At 47.2% G+C, this 24788-nt stretch overlaps 1 protein-coding gene across 1 annotated transcript in view; it reads left to right on the top strand.

Moving 5' to 3' along the window:
- The window catches only part of TEAD4 (TEA domain transcription factor 4), a 516557-nt gene that overhangs the window by 376258 nt on the left and 115511 nt on the right, over positions 1 to 24788 (top strand). The window contains exon 8 of the mRNA XM_086952464.1: positions 20599 to 20772. Within this exon, the coding sequence (XP_086808590.1) occupies positions 20599 to 20772 (174 nt within the window). The remainder of the gene's footprint in view (positions 1 to 20598; positions 20773 to 24788) is intronic.

The following is a 24788-nucleotide window of genomic DNA, read 5'->3' as shown; positions in this document are numbered from 1 at the left end:
GTTGAACCAAGTCCCCGAGAAGGGCCCCTCGGCTTATGTATGACTCATAGTTGTGCTTTTGCACGGGGGGCATCAGGTCCTGTTCCTGCGCCTGTCTCGCGGGGGATCGCCCTGTAACACCTCCTGCAACCTGAAAGAGACATAAACAATATTAATAAACCCCCCTCACCACTTCCCCCCTTTCAGCGGGTGAGCGGTAGGGAGGGGAGCTGAAATCGCGGTCCTGCTGTCAGGGTTGGACCAATTGCAGACAATACATTGCAGGTTTCCTCCATCACTAAATCCTCACCCCCTTCTCTCAATTGGACTCAGCTTGTGGCGAAGTATCGTTTCGCCTTGGTTCAATCATTTCCCTGTTGCCAGTGTAGTGGGGCCAGTTAGCGTTCTAGTGTTTGTCTGGAACGCTGGCTCTGTGACTTGAAGCGCGAGCGTTCGGTAAACGTCGCACTTCAACTGAAATTCCCCGAGAGGCGGACGTTTTTTCATTCGCGCTCTCTCTCAGTAGATATTTCTGTCATAGTTAGATTAGTTCAGTCTGGTCAGGTTTACCCTCTTTTTCCAGTCACCTGCCAGTTTAATTTTCCCGGTGTTTGGCGGCTTGTCAGCTGCGTCTATCTTCCGTTGCTGCCCATTAGCCTCACGGACATTAGTTTGGCTCCCATCTGACCCCTTGACACGCTTCCAGCATTTATCCCCTTCACCTTCAGTCAAGTTATCCTAATTCTCCAGTCTGGGTCGGCAGCAGCGGCTTCTTCGACATCCTGGCAGCTTTTCATGGTGCGCTGCGAAGGCGCTTGAGACTTGACACACGGAGAGGTTCCCTCAGCGGCCAGCAGCATTTAGCCGGTGAGCTCGAACCGATTTCTCTTCATTTCTGAACTGTTTATTGCTCCTCCGCAGTTTTCGTTGAGACTATTGGAACTCTGGTACTACGCTTGTCAGCAATAGACATTTATAACAAACTCTTGGAACTTACCAGTTGGAACTTGATGTTAAAAGACTGTGACCTCATGTAGATAAAAATATATATATATATTCTTGTGTACCACCAATATCTCCTGCTCATTACGTCAGTTCTGCTACCACCTTCTACGCAGCAGTATATTAGACCTTCAAGAGAGTAGCTAAGGCTCACTCACACACAGGTAATCGGGGTTGGGTCCCAGAGAGATAGTTTAAGTTGACTAGTGTATTTAGGAGGTCGGAACTTAGTAATGTTGTCCTTATGTTTTGCAGAATAACTCTTCACCATTCCTTGAGCGGGAGTAGATGATTGTGTGAGCAGTCTCTCTGTCTGTCTATCCACTTCCCCTTTCCCTGTTATCACTGTTGCAAGAGAAATCCGGCACAGTGGTGAAGGGGAATTGGGAGCTAGCTTCTTCTTCGGTCTGATACTCCAGCGGATCCAGAATCTTCAGGTACCTTCTGACAGATTGAAGTGCCCGCTGTATTATCCGCTTGGGTGTCATGGCCGAAGGACTAGACCTCAAAGCCCTGGGATCCATTTTGGAAGATTTACAAAAGCAATTGATAGAAACCAGAGAGGAAGTTAGGAAATCTAATCAGGAAACAAACTTTCTTCGTCAAAAGATAAATGAATTCACCACTAGTCCAAGTCCTGATTTCGGGGGTGCAAAGTCCCAAACCTTTAACCCTTCACCAGCCACTAGCGAGTTTTCCACACAGGTAGTACATGCTATGTCTCCCACAATCCCGCTAGCCCCTCCCGAAAGATTTCTGGGGGACCCAAATAAGGCACAGATTTTTGTCACTCAGTGTTCATTGCATTATCTCTGTAAACCAATAATATTTAAAGAAGATCAATCCAAAGTGGCGTTCATGCTGTCGTACCTGAGTGGAGATGCCGCTTCTTGGTCATTGCCATTGGTTTCTACCAATGATCCGGTGCTGTACAATTTTCAGGAATTCAAGACAGAATTTTTACGCATATTTGATCGGAGAGCCATTTCTCAAACCACCGACAATGAGCTTCTGGATCTAAAACAAGGAAATCGAGAGTTGGTGGCATATTTAGCGCAGTATAACAAGCTTATAGTTGAGACAAATTGGCCAACAGAAAAAAGAGCAGCAATCTTCTACAGAGGTCTGCGTGACGAATTGAAGGATGGACTCTCCCAGATTCCCAAGAGACCCACCGACGTCTCAGAACTTATAGACTTAGTTCTTCAAATTGACCAGAGACAATCAGAGAGGCGTCAGGAGCGGCGAAAGGAAACTCGAACTTTTCCTCCGAGATTTGATCGCATGCGTCCAGAGAGTGTAAAACCCAAGGAAGAAGTCACGGTAGAAGAACCAATGCAAATTGGAACGGTTCGGGGACCGCTTAGTTCTGAGGAACGGGAAAAGAGAAGACAAGGCAAGTTATGTATGTACTGTGGTGGTTCTGGACATTTTGTCAAGGAGTGTCCACGCAGACCCAAGACATCGACATGGGTAAAAGACAAGCTTCACCAGTAGAAGGGGTTGCCCTGGTGGAAGCTGAATCTAAGTCAACTCCTCTAATTCAGTCGTTGTCTAACACCATGCAGTTTTCGGCTCCTCATCTCATTCTATCTTGTCAAATAATTTTTGGAAAAGAACAAGGTGCAAACGTAGCAATCATGATCGATTCAGGAGCTACAGGAAACTTTTGCGATATTCTGTTTGCTAAGAGGTTGGGCATTAACTTTGTGAGGAAGGACAAGCCCGAGCCTGTGCGTGCTGTTGATGGAACCCCTTTATCTTCCGGTCCGATAGCCTTTGATACAGAAACAATCTCAGTGATTGGACCTGGAGAACATAAAAGTTACCTTCGATTCAGTTTAATTGATGCTCCTCAGTTCCAACTGATTTTGGGATTGCCTTGGTTAACAGAACATAACCCGAAGATTGACTGGGCTAGGAGAACTGTAGATTTGACCTCAGACTTCTGTATGGAACACTGCTTTCATCCTCATACTTTGAAGACGGAGTCTAGTGAACCTTACTGTTTGGCCAACCAACCGCAAGTAATTTGCTTGGTGGAACTCCCCAAGATTCCTGCACAGTATCAAGATTTAAAATCCGTTTTTGATGAGCGAGAAGCACAAAAACTTCCTCCCCATCGAGAATATGACTGCACAATTGAGCTGGAACCAGGAGCCTCGCTACCCTGTAGTCGCATATATGCTCTTTCGGAATCAGAAAATGTGCATTTGAAGGAATACCTTGACAAGAATTTGGCTAATGGATTCATCAGGCCCTCACAATCCCCAGTTTCCTCCCCTCTTTTTTTTATTCCGAAGAAAGACAAGAGCCTGAGGACTTGTATTGACTATCGGGCCTTGAACCTGGTGACTCGAAAGAACCGATACCCGTTGCCACTTATCTCTGAACTTTTGGATCAGGTGAAGGAGGCCCAGATCTATACAAAATTGGATTTGAGGGGGGCTTACCATTTGGTCCGGATGGCTGAAGGAGATGAGTGGAAAACGGCTTTCCGAACTCGTTATGGGCTTTTTGAATACCAGGTCATGCCCTTTGGGTTGTGCAATGCGCCTGCGGCATTTCAACATTTTGTAAATGATATACTTCGTGAATTTCTGGACCGCTTCGCCGTGGTGTATATAGATGATATTCTTATTTTTTCCAAGAATACCGAGGAGCATATCCAGCATGTTCGAACCATCTTGGAGTGTCTGTTGCAGAACCAACTTTTTGTGAAATTGGAGAAATGTGTATTTCATACAACCAAAGTGGAGTTTTTGGGGTTCATACTCTCTCCCGAGGGAGTTTCCATGGACGACTCCAAACTCAAGGCAATCCGAGATTGGCCAGCTCCAGGTTCAGTGAAGGAAATCCAAAGTTTCTTAGGGTTCGCCAATTTTTATCGGCGATTCATTCAGAATTTTTCTGAAAAGGTGAGCCCCATTACTCGTTTGTTGCGGAAGAACGAAAAGTTTTTATGGGGAACAGAGGCAGAAGGCGCTTTTCAATTCCTAAAAGAATCCTTTGTCACTGCACCCATCTTGCAACACCCGGATCCGTTGGAACCATTTTTTGTAGAGGCAGACGCTTCCAATCTTGCTATTGGGGGAGTTCTGTCCCAACGCAATAAGAAGACGGGGCAACTTCATCCAGTAGCCTTTTACTCCCGAAAACTTACCACAGCAGAAATAAATTACGCCATCGCCGACAAGGAGTTGCTGGCAGTAAAGGTGGCGTTTCTCGAATGGCGACATTATTTGCTTGGAGCCAGGCACGTGGTGACTGTGTTCACCGATCATAGGAATTTGCAGTTTCTAAAGTCTGCGCGGACCTTGACCCCGAGACAGCTTCGTTGGTCCTTATTCTTCGCCGACTATGATTTTGTTCTCACATACAAACCGGGAGTAACCAATGGAAAAGCAGATGCTTTATCTCGATTAAATGTGGGGGAGAATGCAAAGGAAAAGACAGAGGAATTCCTCATCCCCGCAGAAAAGATCTTAGCAGTTGCAGTAGTGGATGAGTTACAAGAGAAGATTGTCTTGGAGTTCAAAAAAGATGATTACTCGAATTGGGAGAATAAGGGTCCAGATCGAATTGTGGAAGATGGGAAACCATATTTTCAAGGAAAGATGTTTGTCCCTGGAGAGAAACTACAAGAGGAGATCATTCGAAGTTTCCATGATCAGCCTTTGGCAGGCCACAAGGGAGTCTTGAAGACGTTGGAACTGATAAAGCGAAATTTCCTTTGGCCAGGTATGGAAGCTCAGGTTCGACAGTATGTTGCCACTTGTGAACTATGTTTAAAAGGGAAAAGTCTCAGGCAATCCCCACAAGGTCTACTTATGCCTTTACCTGTACCACCTTATCCTTGGCACACAGTCTCCATGGACTTTATTGTTGAGTTACCATCTAGTCAAGGGATGTCAGTCATTTGGGTGGTGGTAGACCAATTTTCTAAAATGAGTCATTTTATTCCTCTAAAGGGTCTTCCTACTGCCACTGATTTGGCCTCTTTGTTTGTTCAACACATAGTCAAACTGCATGGAATTCCGAAGGTAGTTATTTCGGATAGGGGGTCCCAATTTGTGTCCCGATTTTGGAGATCCTTCCTAAGTGGCCTGGGGGTGGACTCTCGTTTGTCCACCGGTTATCATCCCGAGACCGATGGACAGACTGAGAGAGTAAATCAAGATTTGGAACAGTACTTGCGTTTGTATCTTCTGGATCAGGAGGGAGATTGGCCATCTTTACTAGCTCCAGCTGAATTTGCCTATAATAATTCAGTGCACACTGCCACTGGATTTTCTCCTTTCTTTTTGAATTCAGGTAGACACCCCAATATGCTGGTGGGCAAGGTTGTAGGAGAAGTCCCAGCTGCTGAAGAAGTCATTCATAAGTTACAGATTGCCCTGCAGTCAGCAACTGCAAACTTGGTCAAGGCGAAGTCAGCTTTTAAGCAGCAAGCAGATAAGGGTCGCAAGGCTAATCCAGTTTATCTTCCTGGGGATCAAGTTTGGGTTTCCACGCGCCATATGCGTTTGCGGGGAAATCGAAAGTTTCAACCTAGGTTTGTGGGGCCCTACTCTGTGGACAGAATGATAAATCCTGTTTGTGTGAGACTCCATTTGCCCAAAACTTTGAAAATTCACCCAACATTCCATGTATCATTGATTCGGAAAAGCCCACCTAATCTTCGTAAGGTTCTCCCACCCGTTTCAGTACAGGTAGACTCAGTGGAGGAATATGAAGTTAAGAGAATACTAGACTCTAAGATCAGGAAGGGACAACTTTTCTATTTAGTGGATTGGAAGGGGTTTGGGCCAGAAGAACAGTCCTGGGAACCCAGCTCTAATGTTCACGCAGCCAGACTAGTGAGAGAGTTTCACAAGACTTATCCACACAAGCCTAGGAAGGGGGTTTTGGTGGGGGGTACTGTCAGGGTTGGACCAATTGCAGACAATACATTGCAGGTTTCCTCCATCACTAAATCCTCACCCCCTTCTCTCAATTGGACTCAGCTTGTGGCGAAGTATCGTTTCGCCTTGGTTCAATCATTTCCCTGTTGCCAGTGTAGTGGGGCCAGTTAGCGTTCTAGTGTTTGTCTGGAACGCTGGCTCTGTGACTTGAAGCGCGAGCGTTCGGTAAACGTCGCACTTCAACTGAAATTCCCCGAGAGGCGGACGTTTTTTCATTCGCGCTCTCTCTCAGTAGATATTTCTGTCATAGTTAGATTAGTTCAGTCTGGTCAGGTTTACCCTCTTTTTCCAGTCACCTGCCAGTTTAATTTTCCCGGTGTTTGGCGGCTTGTCAGCTGCGTCTATCTTCCGTTGCTGCCCATTAGCCTCACGGACATTAGTTTGGCTCCCATCTGACCCCTTGACACGCTTCCAGCATTTATCCCCTTCACCTTCAGTCAAGTTATCCTAATTCTCCAGTCTGGGTCGGCAGCAGCGGCTTCTTCGACATCCTGGCAGCTTTTCATGGTGCGCTGCGAAGGCGCTTGAGACTTGACACACGGAGAGGTTCCCTCAGCGGCCAGCAGCATTTAGCCGGTGAGCTCGAACCGATTTCTCTTCATTTCTGAACTGTTTATTGCTCCTCCGCAGTTTTCGTTGAGACTATTGGAACTCTGGTACTACGCTTGTCAGCAATAGACATTTATAACAAACTCTTGGAACTTACCAGTTGGAACTTGATGTTAAAAGACTGTGACCTCATGTAGATAAAAATATATATATATATTCTTGTGTACCACCAATATCTCCTGCTCATTACGTCAGTTCTGCTACCACCTTCTACGCAGCAGTATATTAGACCTTCAAGAGAGTAGCTAAGGCTCACTCACACACAGGTAATCGGGGTTGGGTCCCAGAGAGATAGTTTAAGTTGACTAGTGTATTTAGGAGGTCGGAACTTAGTAATGTTGTCCTTATGTTTTGCAGAATAACTCTTCACCATTCCTTGAGCGGGAGTAGATGATTGTGTGAGCAGTCTCTCTGTCTGTCTATCCACTTCCCCTTTCCCTGTTATCACTGTTGCAAGAGAAATCCGGCACAGTGGTGAAGGGGAATTGGGAGCTAGCTTCTTCTTCGGTCTGATACTCCAGCGGATCCAGAATCTTCAGGTACCTTCTGACACCTGCGTCCGAGTCTTGGGGTGAGGGAAAGGAGCCTAGGAGGGGCTAACGGGCCTAAGCTGGCGAGGCAGCCTTGCGACCACGAGGTGGAAGGGGCAGCAGCAAAGAGGCCGCCGGGGGGGAGGAGCGCACCTATAACCCCCCAGAGGATGGGGGGGGAGTGTCCTGCCTAGTGTGACCCCGCCTCCCCGCCCCCTCCCACCCCAGGGCTGGCCTCGGTTTCCTGCGCCCTACTATGGGGTTTGCCCTCCCAGGGGGGTCCCTTGCAGGGACATCGGGCATCCCTCATAGTAGTTGCATCGGTACACCTCCCCCCCCCCCCTCCCACAACTTTCACCGCCCAAATAATACACAGACAAGTAATTTGGGAAAAAGAAGTTGCAGGTTTATTGGTGATACAAATAACGGAGCGGGTTAACTGACAGGCGACCCCCCTAGGCCCCGCCACCCCTCGTGACGGGGCGCCTGAAGTTGAGCCAATGATGCGGACACAATGGCCCTGGCCAGGTATCGATCCTGGGAGGCACCAGCCTCCCACCGGTGGACCTATCGTCCACCTGCCCCACCCTACGGCCAAGGGAGAGTCAACTCACACCTTGCCCATCCAGGCGGGGCATTATTAGCAAACCCCCGGTTGTTCAGGCTTACAACCGCCCTAAGGACTAACGGGGTGCAGTTGAACCAAGTCCCCGAGAAGGGCCCCTCGGCTTATGTATGACTCATAGTTGTGCTTTTGCACGGGGGGCATCAGGTCCTGTTCCTGCGCCTGTCTTGCATGGGTCGCCTTACCACCTTTTCCACAGCCCTGGGCGTGGCCCCCGCTGCGCCCAGGGCCCCCACTACCTAGCCTCAGTCCTACCCTACCTACACCCTGCCTTTTCTAACGCTTCACCCAGGTCTAATAGGAAGATCGCCATGCCTACTTTGGATAAGTGCACCCCATCAGATTCCCAACACCCAATGGATTTGGCGTGCAGCAAGCCATGCCTAATGAAGCCCATCCCTCTCTGTTCACAGAATTTCCGCATTGCTGCATTGACTCGCCTGCGAGTGACCTCCAATGCCCCTTGTGACGTTGCCCCATGCCAGATTAGTCTGGGGATTATTTCAGACCAGTATACACTGCACTGTCCTAGTTCGCCGCTCAAAGAGGCCGCCGGGGGGGAGGAGCGCACCTATAACCCCCCAGAGGATGGGGGGGGAGTGTCCTGCCTAGTGTGACCCCGCCTCCCCGCCCCCTCCCACCCCAGGGCTGGCCTCGGTTTCCTGCGCCCTACTACGGGGTTTGCCCTCCCAGGGGGGTCCCTTGCAGGGACATCGGGCATCCCTCAGAATGCAACCAAATCCTAATTCCCAACATCTGGACCAGCAAGGGATATAGGGATATCTCTAGTTTGAAATCATATATGAGGACTAATGTACCCCAGGGGGGACTAGCTCAGCTCAGCAGACATCAGCTGTCAGACCATAAATGGTGTCTTCATCCCGGGGTGGCCCAGGATGTCTTTGCAAAGAGGGATGTGCCGCAGTTCGATCTTTTTGCCACTGTCAAGAGTATGCACTACAAAGAGAGTTACCAACATCGTCTTCTGTGAGCCACTTGAATGAGCCTCAGATGGACATTAATTATATTAATGTGCAATGAAAGACCTGACTTTCACATTGCAGAAGATAGACCTTCTGATATGTCAGTAGTGCTATAGACATGAAGGAAATACTATATTCACCATGAAGGCCTAAATCCCATGCTAATGTTAAAACATTACACCCAAATATATCTTGTTTGTAGTGCTCTTGACACAGTAATTAAAAATAAACAACCTTCGTTTACATAGTACTCCATACTACAGTGCATTACATTTCTTAGTGTTGTAAATAAAACTTATTTTGTTCAAATTAATGGTATTCATAATGAAAGGACTTTTTCGCAATGTCAAATATAGTCCCTTATTTATTTTGTGCTTGAAATGGACAGCCCCTTCAGGCGCATGGCAGGTGGGAGGAGGGGGGGATACACAACCCTATTTGGCATACCCTCCTCTCTATGTAAATTGTATTTAGAAATATTCAATTTCTAGGATCCCTCCCTAATATTGAGGATTTTAGGGGTCCCTATCACATATTTGATGGTGCTCCCAATCTCCAGGTGTATCCTTGGTACTCGGAAAACTGACAGCTAGCCCAATTATCATTGAATATGTTACCTTAGCGTTAGGAGTTTACCATAATTTGGTATAATATTACTTCATCACATATCTCATATTATTAAGTTTACTTTGACGACTGCACAGTGCAATTGTTATTTGCTTAGGTTTCTTTATGGAAAACAATTATCTCCAAGCACTGCTTATTGGCCAGGCCACTCTGCTGAATACTGTAAGCATATTTGGGAGATCTGATCTAGTGAGTTCAACATTCACTTTTTCGATTATGCTTATTTATTTATTTCTTTGTTTTTTTGTTTGTTTATTTATGTACTTGGTATAATGCACGACTCACTCCCGAAGAAGCATCTCAGCAATTTGTGCTGTAGGCCAAAGCAGAGTGAAATTCAGACCAGCCATGTTTTTAGCAACTTCTTGAAGTTCTGGAAGTCTGGGCAGGTGTGGCTATGGTGGGGCAGCTTATAACAATGATAGGGGGCTAGTTATGTCATGCTCCCTGTATGCTGTGATCATTTGCATGGTCTCGAGCCGAGAAGGACACAACAGTGTCCACAAGAGGAAGAAGAATAAGTACAATTACTTCAAATGGGGAACAGAACATAGTGGGGGAGAAAATACTATTCACTTCTCTGCAAAATGAGGATTCAGCACAATTCCCATCATTATGTAATTTCTTATGCCTCCAAATCTTGAGCACATTTCTTGAATAAAATAAAGTTTGGGCTAAGCATTGTAAAAATAAAACCAACCTAAATTAATTGTGGCAGGAGAAAAATTGAATTTTGCTGCAAAACGGAATTTTGGGCCAAAATGTTTGGTCTTCCAACACCCAGGTATGAGTATTGTGGGTTGCCAAACAACCCTTTCTAAATTGTTCCCTCATGTATCCCTCCTTGGACTCATCTGACACCTCATTTTAGTACTATGATCTCCCTAATCCATTTCTAGAGACTCCACCCTCCTCCATCTCTCCTTTACTCATCCCAAACCCCATCCTACTATTACAATCTCCCAATAAACACGTTCTAGACTTATTCCTCTTCTATTCCTCCATTCTCCTTTTAATATGTCCTCAGCTCAAATTAATTCATATTTACCTATACTAATTCACCACTAATCCATTTGGGTTCCGGAGCACATGCTACTCGCCGAAAAGCACTCCGATGCATTGTCGGGGGTAATAAGCTCTAAATACAATTACTAGTGACCACTAGTATGGTAAACAGGTGCCCAGTCATTTTTTAATATACTGCTGTCCTCCAGTGTTGATAGGAATGTAGATGGTACATGAGAGTGTGTAATAATCACTCTACAATTGATCTGTATAAGATGAGCTTCAGTTAATAGGAGTTTTATGGAGCTTGTTAGCATGCCTGCTACCCCTCTACTGTTTTCCACAAGGTTGACTAACAAAGGAGAGGTTTGTACCCATCTGCATCAAAATCTGAATACGTGTTCCACTGAAAATGTATAAACACTGGCAAATGTATACACTGGCTCCCCGTCAACAAGAGGATCATTTTCAAGCTCCTCACCAACGCACACAAGGCACTCCACAACACCGGACCCACATACCTAAACAGACTACTCACCTTCTACACCCCGAACCACCAGCTCCGCTCAGCCGACCTCACCCTCGCCACCATCCCCTGCATCCGAAAAGCAACCTCTGGCGGCAGATCGTTCTCCCACCTCGCCGCCAAGACCTGGAACACCCTCCCCATCCACCTGCGGCAGACCCAGGACCTGCTAACCTTCAGGAGACTTCTCAAGACCTGGCTGTTCGAGCAGTAGCAGCATCCCCCCACGCCAGCGCCTCGAGACCCTCATGGGTGAGTAGTGTACTTTACAAATGATTGATTGATTGATTGATTCACGAGAGGAACTTGCACATTTTGCAGAGGTCTGTGGATTTGAGAATATGAGAACAGTTGTTTACGTTAAAGTTATTCTGTACGGGCTTCTGGATAAGAACAGACCCATTGCCAGGCTGACATCCTCAGTACAGGCAGAAGAAGGCATGAGCAAAATTATAAGATAATGGAATGAGAGAAATTCCGCAGAGGGTTGGAAATACTGAGTAAAAGTTGAAGACATTGAGTAGAAGTCACAATAGATATTAGATATTAGAAAAGACTCCGTGGAAGTTTGAAGAGCACCAGAGAATAGTTCTAGAATTCCAACTCAAGTCCAGGAGAACACAGCAGCTATCCTGCCCCCCCTGCACTTTTTCCAAGTAAGACAGAAAAGTATTACTGGGTACCTTCCCCTGAGGTAACTAGAAAACATCTTTGAAACAAACACCTGTAAACAATGCCTCTTTTGGGGGAGGTTTCTCTTGTATTTTGCCACATTATCTGTTTCACAGTGTATTCCACCATCGAACACTGCAGAGTCAATTGACATGACCCTGTCAGCGCTTTAGTTACAGAGCGGAGAGGAAGGACGCAGCACCTTCTTCTAGCGCACGGGTACTCATAGTACGGCCCGCGGACCTCCAGCGGCCCGGCAAGCCTTCCCTGGCGGCCCGCAGACCGTGCAGACATCGTACCCGTGTTTTAAATTCTTATTTTTTTTAGAGTGTCAGCAAACACCTCGCAGCGCGACTCAGAGACTCTGCTGCTCTGTGGGGGCCGGGCGATTCCTGCCATAGTCAGAGTGGGGCTGCAGGGGCGCTAAGAGGTGAACAAAGCTTCATTAACATGTGAATGGCCTTTTAAAGACCTGCGAAGTGCTGGGATGCGGCTGTGTGTGTGTGTGTGTCCGGAGGCTGTCTCAGCCCGGGCACACACAGGCAGGGTAAAATGAAGAGGGTGACATAGGAAGAGGGAGGAAGATAGAGGGAAGGAAAGGGAGGGAGACAGAGTCAGACAGAGGGAGAGCGAGGCAGAGCGAGGGAGGCAGACAGAGGGAGGGAGAGCGACGGATGGAGGCAGAGCGAGTGAGGGAGACAGAGGCAGAGCGAGGGAGGCAGGCAGAGTGAGGGAGAGCGAGGGAGGGAGACAGAGGCAGAGCGAGGGAGAGTGAGGGAGAGCGAGGGAGGGAAAGCGAGGGAGGGAGAGCGAGGGAGGGAAAGCGAGGGAGGGAGAGCGAGGTAGAGCAAGGCAGAGCAAGGGAGAGCGAGGGAGAGCGAGGGAGGGAGACAGAGGCAGACAGAGGGAGAGCGAGGGAGGGAGACAGGCAGAGCGAGGGAGATCAAGGCAGAGCAAGGGCAAGGGAGGGAGACAGAGGCAGACAGAGGGAGAGCGAGGGAGGGAGAGTGAGGGAGGCATGCAGAGCGAAGGAGAGCGAGGGAGGGAGACAGAGGGAGAGCAAGGGAGGGAGACAGAGGCAGAGCGAGGGAGAGAGACATAGGCAGAGCGAGGGAGGGAGACAGAAGCAGAGCGAGGGAGAGCGAGGGAGAGTGAGGGAGAGCGAGGAAGGGAGGCAGAGAGAGGGAGAGGGAGAGCGAAGGAGAGCGAGGGAGGGAGACAGAGGCAGAGCAAGGGAGAGCGAGGGAGGGAGACACAGGCAGAGCGAGGGAGATCAAGGGAGAGCGAGGAAGAGCGAGGGATGTAGAGCGTGTGAGGGAGAGCAAGGGAGGCAGGCTGAGCGAGGTAGAGCGAGGGAGGGAGACAGAGGCAGAGCGAGGGAGAGCAAGGGATGGAGACAGAGTCAGAACGAGGGAGGGAGACAGAGGCAGAGCAAGGGAGGGAGACAGAGGCAGAGCGAGGGAGAGCGAGGGAGACAGAGGCAGAGAGAGGGAGGGACAGCGAGGGAGGGAGACAGAGGCAGAGCGAGGGAGGTAGACAGAGGCAGAGCGAGGGAGAGCAAGGGAGGAAGAGCGAGGGAGAGCAAGGGAGGCAGACAGAGGCAGAGCAAGGGAGAGCGAGACAGAGGCAGACAGAGGGAGAGAGAGGCAGGGAGACAGAGGCAGACAGAGGGAGAGCGAGGGAAGGAGAGGGAGCCAGGGCGGAGACCTCAGAGTGAGGGAGGGGAAGGAGAGAGAGGGAGTCAGAGGGAAGGAGTTAGAGGGAAGGAGAGAGAGGAAGACAGAGGGAAGGAGGAAGAGGGAAGTAGAGAGAGGGAGAGGGAAATAGTGAGTGAGAGGGAAACAGAGAAAGGAAGAGGGAAACAGAGAGAGAGAGGGAGACAGAGAGAGAGTGAGAGTGAATGAGACAGAGGGAGAGGGAGTGAGAGGGAGTGAGACAGTCAGAGTGAGTGAGACAGAGAGACAGAGGGAGAGAGAGGTAGAGAGAGGGAGGGAGAGGGAGAGAGAGAGGGAGGGAGACAGAGAGAGAGAGAGACAAAGAATGAGAGAGAGAGACAAAGAAAGAACAAGAGAGAGAGAGAGATGTGTGTATGCCGGGTCTGGTGGCTCAGTGGATGAAGGCGTCCACTGCAGGGACCTGTGATCAACCTCATGGTCACAGTTTTTTTGTTGCTCTAGCCCCGCCTCTCCCCCACTTACCCCGCCCCCACCGGTGTGGCCCTCGGACACAAACCACACTGTAAATTTGGCCCCGAGAGAAAGTTTGTGAGTACCCATGTTCTAGAGTGACCGGTTTTTCTACACTATGGAAAACGGATTTGACCGTGCAGCACCCCATCAGGCAGAGACCTGTCCTCCTGCTTATCATACTGTCCACCCCCACACACCTGTCTTGAAAAAGACCCGCCGCGACCACCATCCGGGGCTCATTAGGGTGGAAACGTCGACGGTCACCTGTGGTCCAGAAACTCCAGGATCCATTACATGAACACTAGGACTCCTTGGATGTGAAATAGATTCTGGTCAATGTAACCCTTGTATATAATTGTATATACGTATTACTTTATTTCACTGTACATTGCTTCATGCACTGAGCACCTTTCACCAATTGTCACATAATTTTCACCTGTGATTGACGGTCTTATTAAGAATCCAATGTCATAATTGAATGAATCAATTCAGATGTAACATGAATGAATTCTGATATAAAATCACATGAAATCATCACTTGGCTATATGAACTTTATCTTTAGACTGCTTGAGCATTTATTTTCTCATTGCATATGTGTCTCAGAGAGTTTCTAAACTTTAATTTGCATTTATTAGCATTATCAAAGTGATTTGTCTTACCCAACAGAACCACTATTGTATTTAACCTGAGGACCTCGCGCATTAGCAACAGCTCAAGGTTACCGATGTGCCCCAGCGATGATCATTTTCTACATGCAGTTTCGTGATTGTTTTAATTTTGCTCCATGCTCTTATATTCACTACTGCATCTAATCAGGATTTTGATCTGTTTTCACAAATTGTGTATTTAGTAGTCCTTTGATGTGAAAGTCTGAAGGTTCCTTTTGCTACTCATTATATGCTTCAATCTAATGACACTTCATTGTATACATAAACATATGATCTGATGACCACGGTGATAATCCTGCCAGCCCACGTGGTATCACCATGTTGGTACACTTCACAGGGTCATTAACCGAAGAGCCGATATTACATGATGAGCACATGGCGAGGTGAAAGCAATGTACAGCTTGTCTGACTGAAGGCATGGAAGGCAGCTACAGAGGACTTCTGTTTAGGGAGAGTTTGGAGTATCTATTCAAGCAGAAGGGGCATAAAACCCCAGGTGCTCCCTCACCAGGAGGCACTTCCTTCAATGTTCTTCCATGTCTGTGATGACCTCAAACAGAGTCATTTTAAGGATTTTTTAGGTCCGTGGCAACACAAAGTTTGGGGCTCCCTGTTTCGAACAACTTTGCATTTCATTACTAATGTTGTGCTCTTCCGAGGCTGCATGATGCCATACAATATTGAATTAATGTTAAGCTTTCAGAAAAATAGACCGAGAGGAGAATGAGGGGAAATCCCTTTGGAAGGTGGGGACTTGGGGCAATTGGCATCTTGGCCCATGCCTTAAAACGTCTCTAACCTCAAAGCCTCTTCCCTAACCGATGCCCTGCATCTCTGAGGCTCTGCCTCCTCACTTACAAAGTGATAAAGTGATAATGTTTTCGGAGTTAGCAGGTCTGCAATTAGCTACTTGCTGGTAAATATGTAGATTGGTAATTATATCCAGTAATCAGGTTATGAGTCATTTTCTAACGCCAAACCAAGTAACGTATCTGTTCTATAACCATGAAATGTAGTTGAATATCGGGATTCATTTCGATAATACCGTGCATCTTCTGGTAATTCTTGGTGATGCCTTCCTGTATCTTTTTGATATTTCTCAGTCTACTGGCAAGATTACTTAAATCACAAGGTAAACATGTGTATGTGTATGCAGATGAACTGATCTACTTGTGAGACTAGAGAGTGGCTTGAACTCATCTTTTTTCAAAGAATGCATAAAAGCAACATGGGAAAGGATGGGCAGTAATTGGCTCAACCTTAAAGCAGAAAAGCTCGAGGTAGTCCTCAACTCTAACCAGTACAGTGAGATGACATCCTTCCATTCAAGAACACATTGCTTAAATCTAGGTGTTGAGATCGACAACAAAGTCACAAGTCTCTACTCTGACATCTGCGTGTTTATACACTTAACACTGCTGAGTAAGGTCTTTCTTTTTTAGGATAGCAGAAGGAGATGGGCCGCTTGACCAATATTTGGGTCTAAACTTGATTATGCAAATGCGCTATTCTTAGGATTACACTGACATCTACTACAAGAAAATCCAGGCGATCCAGAATCATGCAGCCCAAATGATCCTGGCGGCACCAAGGTACCCCCAAACATGTCTTCTCCTTCATCAACTACACTGGCTACCAAGGAGGACGCATGTCCAGCTATGTGTGAGCTCTCTACGGACACTCTCAATGGTTCATACAGAAAAGCGTCAAAAGATACATCCCAAAGCACTGCCAATGTATTAGCAAATCCTAAATTGTCCAAACAGAGACTGGGTAACTGCACTTACTGAATTTGTGCATCTTGTGTTCCGCTACTTGTTTTAATAACTATAAGCACACTTTAGAAACGAGGATATTTTCTAAAGCTTTCAAGAGATTCTAAATGAAGATCCTATCATCAGTCATTTAGCGCCTAGAAACCTTGGTTGTACGAGTTTTTGTAAGTTACATTAACATAACACTCTAAGTCCTCAGCCGATTTTTCTACTGGAGAATCATGACAGATGTACTTGTGGATTCAAGGTTTTCAGATGGTTATTCATCATTTCCTCGTACCAAACTTGAGACAGCAGAAAGGGTTATCAGCAAAAATATTACCGGCTCAGTTCTTTATACTATATTTTTAACTTAACTTCAAAAACAAGCTCAATAAATAATCACAAAAATGCAATTAAAAGTAATTTTGTTGCAGCCCTAGGAGTATGGTTATTCCTTCAGTCTTGTGTTTCAAAGCTCAGCTATTATCACTGAGATACACATGGGAGAAGAGAATATGACACTTTACAACGTACACGTTACAACGCGTCATTACAACGCATTTTTTACATTGCAAAATCCATTACAACGCATGCGGTTACAACGCATAATCCATTACAAAGTAATTACTATTTTAACTCCGCTGGGGCCTTACTTTGGGGAATGCATTCTAAGGGATTATGCAATGTAATGGCATGCGTTGTAATGGATTTTGCGATGTAAAAATGCGTTGTAATGACACTCATTGTATCATGTGCGTTGTAAACAATGTTTCCCGTGAGAAGACAAACACTTCTGTATTTTTCTCAGAGGGCTTCAAATCCTGTCTGGTGCCAGCTCGCAAATATCATGTCGCTGGTCTTTATCCAGCTTCAGGCTCAAGATCCTCTCTTGCAGAACTGTTGCTAGAAGATATAGGGAATTGAGTTACCGGTGGAGGGGGGTGAATCCCTACTCAAGTAACAACCACATTACCTGTCAGGGTGAAACCAAAAGCAACCAAAATGAACTTGTGGTCAACCGTCAACCCTCTGGTAGCTTGGCACAGCTTCAAACTGTGAAAACACAACACAAGAAAAATCCAACATTAATTTAGAAAAATAGAGTCATATTTAATACATTTTTTGAGGCCTAAAAGCAGAAACACCAAATGTGGTTACCTGGTCGTACTGCACTGGGACAAAGTAACAAGTTCAGACCGACCACGATGGAGCAGGCACCAGGTTAGACCAGCGGAACAAAGAACCTTAAAACCTGGTTTACGGAGCATTGCAAGAACCTGCAGCAAGGATGCGATGCAAAGAGTACTGCGTCGTCATTGAGGATGCTGTGGACATGGGCCTGTGATGCAAAATCCTGTATTGAGGATGCGCCGTACAGCGGCGGTTCCGAAGAGTTGCTGGCTGCTGGGTGCTGTCCTGTGTCATTGTCATAGATGCCGTTGATGAAGGGCTTGTGCTGCAAAATCCTGCGCCGGGAGCCTAGCTAGGTACGCAAAAGACTAGGGTCAAACCCTTTGTGAGTATGCTCAGGCAGAGGCTTTGTGGTGTGTAAGCATGGGCGAATTTTGCGAATCTGGCGTTCGCGAATTTGCAGATTTGCGAACTCGCAATCCGCAAAATCCCCGAATTCTCGCGAATTTGCGGATTTTTTGTTTTTGTGTTCGCAAGGATTTCTGCCAGTTCGCGAGGGTTTTGTACCAGTTCGCAATTGCGAACTTACATGTCGGCTCGCAACGGTCGCGATTATGTTGTTTCTACGTTTGGTTCATCATCACAGGTTCCCAGCACCCTCTGTTTCACCACTGCCACCCTCTGTTTCACCCATGCCACCCTCTGGTACATCAATGCCACCCTCTGGTTCATCATCACTGTAGATTATGGGGGGAAAAAGCAAGCACACCTGCCCTGCTTCAACTGACATGAATTAATTTGGGGTTGATTTATTAAAGTGTCACTGTTTTAAAATTCCAGTCTGCACCTGCTTCCTTATCTGTAATTTGCTTTCTGTTGCAGTGCAATTTTTTTTCCAGGACCTTTGTGGCCTACTTGTAGCTATTCTATGATCCGGCTGTGAGGGTCAGAGGAGGGTCATACAATTGTTGCAACTAGCAACTGAACTCTAGAGGGGCCCCAGTCAGGAAGCACTACAGGGAATGGTTACTAATGATGAATTTGAACTTTTGCACCTGCTGCAGAGTGCTTTCAGTTTAGCAAAACTCGTTTTTCTGCAGAACAGCAAATGTAATGCCAACAAACTTACTTGTGAAAGTTTATTTCTAATCCAAAAGTGATCCAAAGAAAGTCAAAAGGCCTCAAATCCAAAAAAGGGCAGGCAAATGTCAACCTGAGGAGTAATTCTGATAAAAAATCATCATTTTCAGAAGGTCTATGCTGCTTGCTAGTGGATTTCTTGTGCAGAATTGCAAATTTTGTAATTTCGCGAGTGCGAGATTGTTGCTGCCCGCCGCACCTACATGTTCGCAATTGCGAACTTACAACGCACGCCGCAAAATTGTATCACCAAGAAAAAAAAATCCGCTGCGTGCGAATTTGCGGATTTTCTGTAAATTCGCGAGCGTTCGCGGATTGCGAATTTACCGAAAATCCGCAAAATCCGCGAGCGGAACGGATTTTCCGCCCATGCTTAGTGGTGTGCAAGTGTGGTAGGTGACAGCTCTGCCCCCTATCAAGTTAAAGATGGCTCATCCAGCCAACACATTTTATCCCTTTGTCTGTGTGTGTTAGAGCAAAACACAACGACTAACTGACAACTACACCTAGTCATGTGACCGAGGATACAGGCTGCAGGCACCAAATGGTTAGGACAAGGAAAGGCCAACTTTCTAATAGTGGCGTTTTCAGAACTGTGACTTGAAATCCAACTTTACCATTAAAGAGGAAGTTACATTACAATTCTTTAGAAATCAAAACCGACCTCCCTAACTGCTCCCAACTGAAAACTATCACTTACTTAATATAAGTTAATCCAATATTATCCAATGAGAGAGACAGGGCTGCAGTAGGGAAACACAAATGTAAGAGTTTTGCACTACCAGAAAATTTGAAACTTAAAAGTACCTGTCTAACTTTTTAAATACACTGCACCCTGCACTGTGGGCTGCTTAGGGGCTACCCTAGGTCTGACTTATATCTATTAAAAATGAAGGTTCAGGTCTTGCAAAAGTTTTATTTTACCAGGTCAAAATGACAGTTTTAAACTGCACACACAGGCTGCATTGTCTGGCCTGAGACATGTGTGAAGGGCTACTAAAGTGGGTGGCACGATCAGTGCTGCAGGCCCACTAGAAGCATTTAATTTATAGGTGTTGGGTGCATGTAGCATCACCTTATTAGGGACTTACAAGTGTATTAAATGTGCCACTGGGCGTAAGCCAATTTTACCATGTTTTAGGGAGTGAACAGGTGCACTTTAGCAATGGTTAGCAGTAGTAAAGTGCACAGTCCGAAGGTCAACAAAAACAAGTTCAGCAAAAAAAGGAGTAAGGCAAAATGTTTGGGGATGACCATTCAGAAATGGCCAAGCCAACAGAAGCCCACTTTTTTTAGATCTCACCTATCGGATAGCACAAGCAGTCTGGTTGTAAAAGACCTATTGTGGGCTTACCAAGGACATACATTAGCTTTCAGCCCGCCCATTGATTACCATTGGTTGGCTTTAATGTCATTGTTATATGCTTACCTCTTATTTAATGACTTTTGTTGTCTCGTCTTAGACTTGTATTCTGCCAGCGCTCACTTTTAGGGAACTACTTTTTTCCTTATTAGTTAAATACTCCACCAGAGTGCATGCATTTTCTAGCTCTGTTTCTCGTGTGTATCTGCCTTGCCAAACGGCTGCTCGCCCTCCATGCTGCTCTCACCTTCGTGTGTTGCTTGTTCTATTTTGGGTGCTGTTCTAACAAAATAACATGCCCACTAGCAGAGGCTGTCTCAGTGTGCCATTTTTTTCTTCTTTTGGCCACTACTGCACAGCATCAGCATAACATGTGATTTCCGATGTTGTACAGCAATAACAAAAGGCACAGGCAAGCCCAATAGGTCCCAAGAGTGAGAACTATTGCCTTTGCTCATGCTTGTTTGTTCATTTGACCCTTAGTTATCGTTGGAAATTGTGCAATCTGTAAAACCAAAAATGTGTTTAAAGTAGGAATATTATCACCTCATATGTTTGAGAACATCACCCATCATTTACATTGAAAGCCAGGAAAAGGGAATGCCTTCCAGGAAACATTAAAAATACACTGGTCTTGGCAGTGACAGTACTCCTTGGTTTCTGTTTGAGATTTGCAAGTTGACTCCTCAAGCCCTACGATATGAATGGTCAACAAGTACAACTGCCAGGTCTCCAAAACCTTGTCCGATATGGTCTATTTCTTGTGGTTCTCGGGAAGACAGTATTCGTGAATATCCTTTAAAACCGTGCATGTTCTCTTATTTCAGTACAACAAGCACCTGTTTGTGCACATTGGGCAGACAAACCCCACCTTCGCAGACCCCTACCTCGAAGCAGTGGATATCAAGCAGATCTACGACAAATTCCCTGAGAAGAAGGGAGGCTTGAAGGAGCTCTACGACAAAGGACCAGCAAACGCTTTCTTCTTGGTCAAATTCTGGGTAAGAGAAACAAGGAATCCTTGTGTTTACACCTGTGTGAAAAAGGGAAACTCAGCTGTTTGGTACAGAACTTCTCCTTCTGACTGATCCAGGCTTTTAATTATCAACATTTGTTACCATCTTGTGGCTTCTGTGGTTTTCTTCTTTCAGTCGCCATTTCCTCCTTTTTTAGGTCTCGCCTGAGACAGCATGCACTGTGTCTTCGAGACATTTAGTAAGAGTCTTTTGCTGGCCTCCAAGTGGCGTTCATTAGCGCGTGCACTGCTGCCATCTTTGTTTTTATTGCTGTAATAAGGCTCCTCTGCTTGCACTACCCCCTTCCTTTTCCCCCTCCCTCCTGGTCAGCTTCATTTGTGTCTTCTATGGCTGTGAATCATGCTCCTCTGCTCGCACTCCCCCCTCCCCCCTCCCTTCTCCCCCTCCCTCTTCATCAGTTTCATTTATGTCTTCTATCACTGTGAATGATCCCGCTTCCACGAGGCACACAAACCATCAGTGGTCAGTGCATGCATTCACCAGGCTCACACACCACCAGCCGTCAGTGCACACTTCCACTAGGTACACACTCTCCCAGCCGTCAGTGCATGCTTCCACCAGGCATACACACCCCCAGCCGTCAGTGCATGCTTCCACCAGGCATACACACCACCAGCCGTCAGTGCGCGCTTCCACCAGGCACATACACCACCAGCCGTCATTGCACGCTTCCACCAGACACACACACCACCAGCCATCAGTGCACGCTTCCACCAGGCACACACACCACCAGCCGTCAGTGCACACTTTCACCAGGCACACACACCACCAGCCGTAAGTGCACGCTTACTCCAGGCACACACTACCAGCCGTCAGTGCACGCTTCCACCAGGCACATACACCACCAGCCGTCAGTGCACACTTCCACCAGGCACACACACCACCAGCCACCAGTGCACGCTTCCACCAGGCACACACACCACCAGCCGTCAGTGCACGCTTCCACCAGGCATACACCACAAGCCATCAGTGCACGCTTCCACCAGGCACACACACCACCAGCCATCAGTGCACGCTTTCACCAGGCACATACATCACCAGCCATCAGTGCACGCTTCCACCAGGCACACACACCACCAGCTGTCGGTGCACGCTTCCACCAGGCACACACACCACCAGCCGTCAGTGCACGCATCCACCAGGCACACACCACCAGCCGTCAGTGCACTCTTCCACCAGGCACACACACCACCATCCGTCAGTGCATGCTTCCACCAGGCATACACACCCCCAGCGGTCAGTGCATGCTTCCACCAGGCATACACACCACCAGCCGTCAGTGCGCGCTTCCACTAGGCACACACACCACCAGCCGTCACTGCACGCTGCCACCAGACTCACACACCACCAGCCAACAGTGCACGCTTCCACCAGGCAGACACACCACCAGCCGTCAGTGCACACTTCCACCAGGCACACACACCACCAGCCATCAGTGCACGCTTCCTCCAGGCACACACTACCAGCCGTCAGTGCACGCTTCCACTAGGCACACACCACCAGCCTTCAGTACACACTTCCACCAGGCACACACACCACCAGCCTTCAGTGCATGCTTCTACCAGGCACACACACCACCAGCCGCCAGTGCACGCTTCCACCAGGCACACACCACCAGCCATCAGTGCACGCTTCCACCAGGCACACACACCACCAGCCGTCAGTGCACGCTTCCACCAGGCACACACACCACCAGCCATCAGTGCACGATTCCACCAGGCACACACCACCAGCCGTCAGTACACGCTTCCACCAGGCACACAAACCACCAGCCGTCAGTGCACGCTTCGACCAGGCACACACCACCAGCCGTCAGTGCACTCTTCAACCAGGCACACACACCACCAGCCGTCAGTGCACGCTTCCACCAGGCACACACCACCAGCCATCAATGCACGCTTCCACCAGGCACACACACCATCAGCCATCAGTGCACGCTTGCACCAGGCACACACACCACCAGCCGTCAGTGCATGCTTCCACCAGGCACACACTCCACCACCCGTTAGTCCACGTTTCCACCAAGCACACACACCATCAGCCGTCAGTGCACGCTTCCATCAGGCACACACACCACCAGCCGTCAGTGCACGCTTTCATCATGCACACACACCACCAGCCGTCAGTGCACGCTTCCACCAGGCACACACACCACCAGCTGTCATTGCACGCTTTTCCACCAGGCACACACACCACCAGCTGTCGGTGCATGCTTTTCCACCAGGCACACATACCACCAGCCGGCGGTGCACGCTTCCACTAGGCACACACACCTCCAGCCGTCAGTGTACGCTTTTCCACCAGGCACACACACCACCAGCCATCGGTGCTTGCTTCCATCAGGCACACACACCACCAACCGTCTGTGCACGCGGCACGCTTACACCAGGCACACACACCACCAGCCGTCAGTGCATGCTTTCACCAGGCACACACACCACCAGCCGTCAGTGCACGCTTTCACCAGGCACACACACCACCAGCCGTCTGTGCAGCAGGCAGGCTCTTCTCAGAGTTTCTTGGTAAATATGTTTTTAATGCCTGGGAGGGAGTGAGTCGAGTTTCCTTAAACCATGCTGAGTATGCAGGTGCAGTGCATGAACCCATGTGTGAGTGAGTCATGCTGCCTAGGGGTTACTCGTTCCACACTTAGAAATTGCGCCTTCACAAGGCTTTTTCTCCTTTGCAAAGTTTGGCGCATGCACACAGCTAGGTAGTCCCCATGCCCCCGGGAATGACTGTTTCCTACAACCAGAATGGAAACAACATTCAGAGCAAAGAAAACAAGTTCATTTGATGCAAAGAACTGTTAACAAAAACCATGTCCAGTTATTGTAGATCTGGCAACTTAATCAAAACAGCAACAAAAAACAAACAAGCATTGGCATAGTCAAAAGGTCTTGCTTTTTGGACCCTATAAGTATTTAGTTGTGCAGCAGAATATCCTTGGTGCAACAACACCAACTGTTGCATGGCTAAACACTTATAAGGTCCCAAATGCGACACCTATTGGCTATGCCAATGCTGGTTTCCATTGTCTCATTGTGTTGTTGATTCTTTTTCTCTCTATGACACATACTTAATCATAATTTAATGTATCTAACATCTGGCATTTTATCTCTCTTGTGCTCACTAATGTTAGAATCTCCAAACTAAGCCAACCCATCTGTTGTCCTAAAATCTTGACTATGTCCCCTGTGGTGAAGGCAATGAAGAATACACCTTGTCTTATGTAGCAACCTTGACTGCAATAATTCTGCTAAAGTAAACAGAATGCCTACTTTTGGAAAATTGAGTTTTTCCTAGCTTTAGTGAAAGAACGTTTTGATTTTATTAAAGAGATGGAGTCTTTACTTGTATTTATTTAACTGTTGCAACAATAAACAACTACAATACCCATGAAACCTAGAGAAAACGTCTACAATGTTTTGCCACAATGGTATCAACCAATCAGCTACAAGGTACCATACAAACCTCTTGACTGGGAGCAAGTCCTCTTTTCTCACGGGAGCAGACTATGAGTGGGCGTAACTCACGTAATTTGCTGTAGCGTAATTATGCAAAATAACATCAAAATTATGAGACATTATGATGAACAAGGTGAGGAGCTTAACCCAGCATGTAGCACTATTTTCTTAACACAAAATGCAGCCTTGCCTCCAACTCGTTCAGAGGATGCATTTTGCACTAAGAAAAAAGCACTAATTGCAACAGAACACTAACAGCAGCTGCCAGTGGCCGCTTGTGCCAGCTAAAGTCGTTGTTCCTGTGCTCCTGTGGGGGTATTCTTTTTGCCAAATTACTCATAATTACAGTAACGGGCATAATCAACGTCAATGTCGAGTCAAATATGTAATGCAAAATTACACCAATTACTACAGCTTAATTAACATTTTGCCCCCGGCTAGTGCAGACCAAGAGTTTTGCAGCATAGGAACAGTAACTCTAATATTTGTAAATGCCACAAGAAATGTAAAAAG

This window comes from Lissotriton vulgaris, chromosome 1_2 (assembly GCF_964263255.1).
Source record: "Lissotriton vulgaris chromosome 1_2, aLisVul1.2, whole genome shotgun sequence".
Classification (NCBI taxonomy): Eukaryota; Metazoa; Chordata; class Amphibia; order Caudata; family Salamandridae; genus Lissotriton; species Lissotriton vulgaris.
This window is presented reverse-complemented; position numbering and strand designations above follow the sequence as displayed.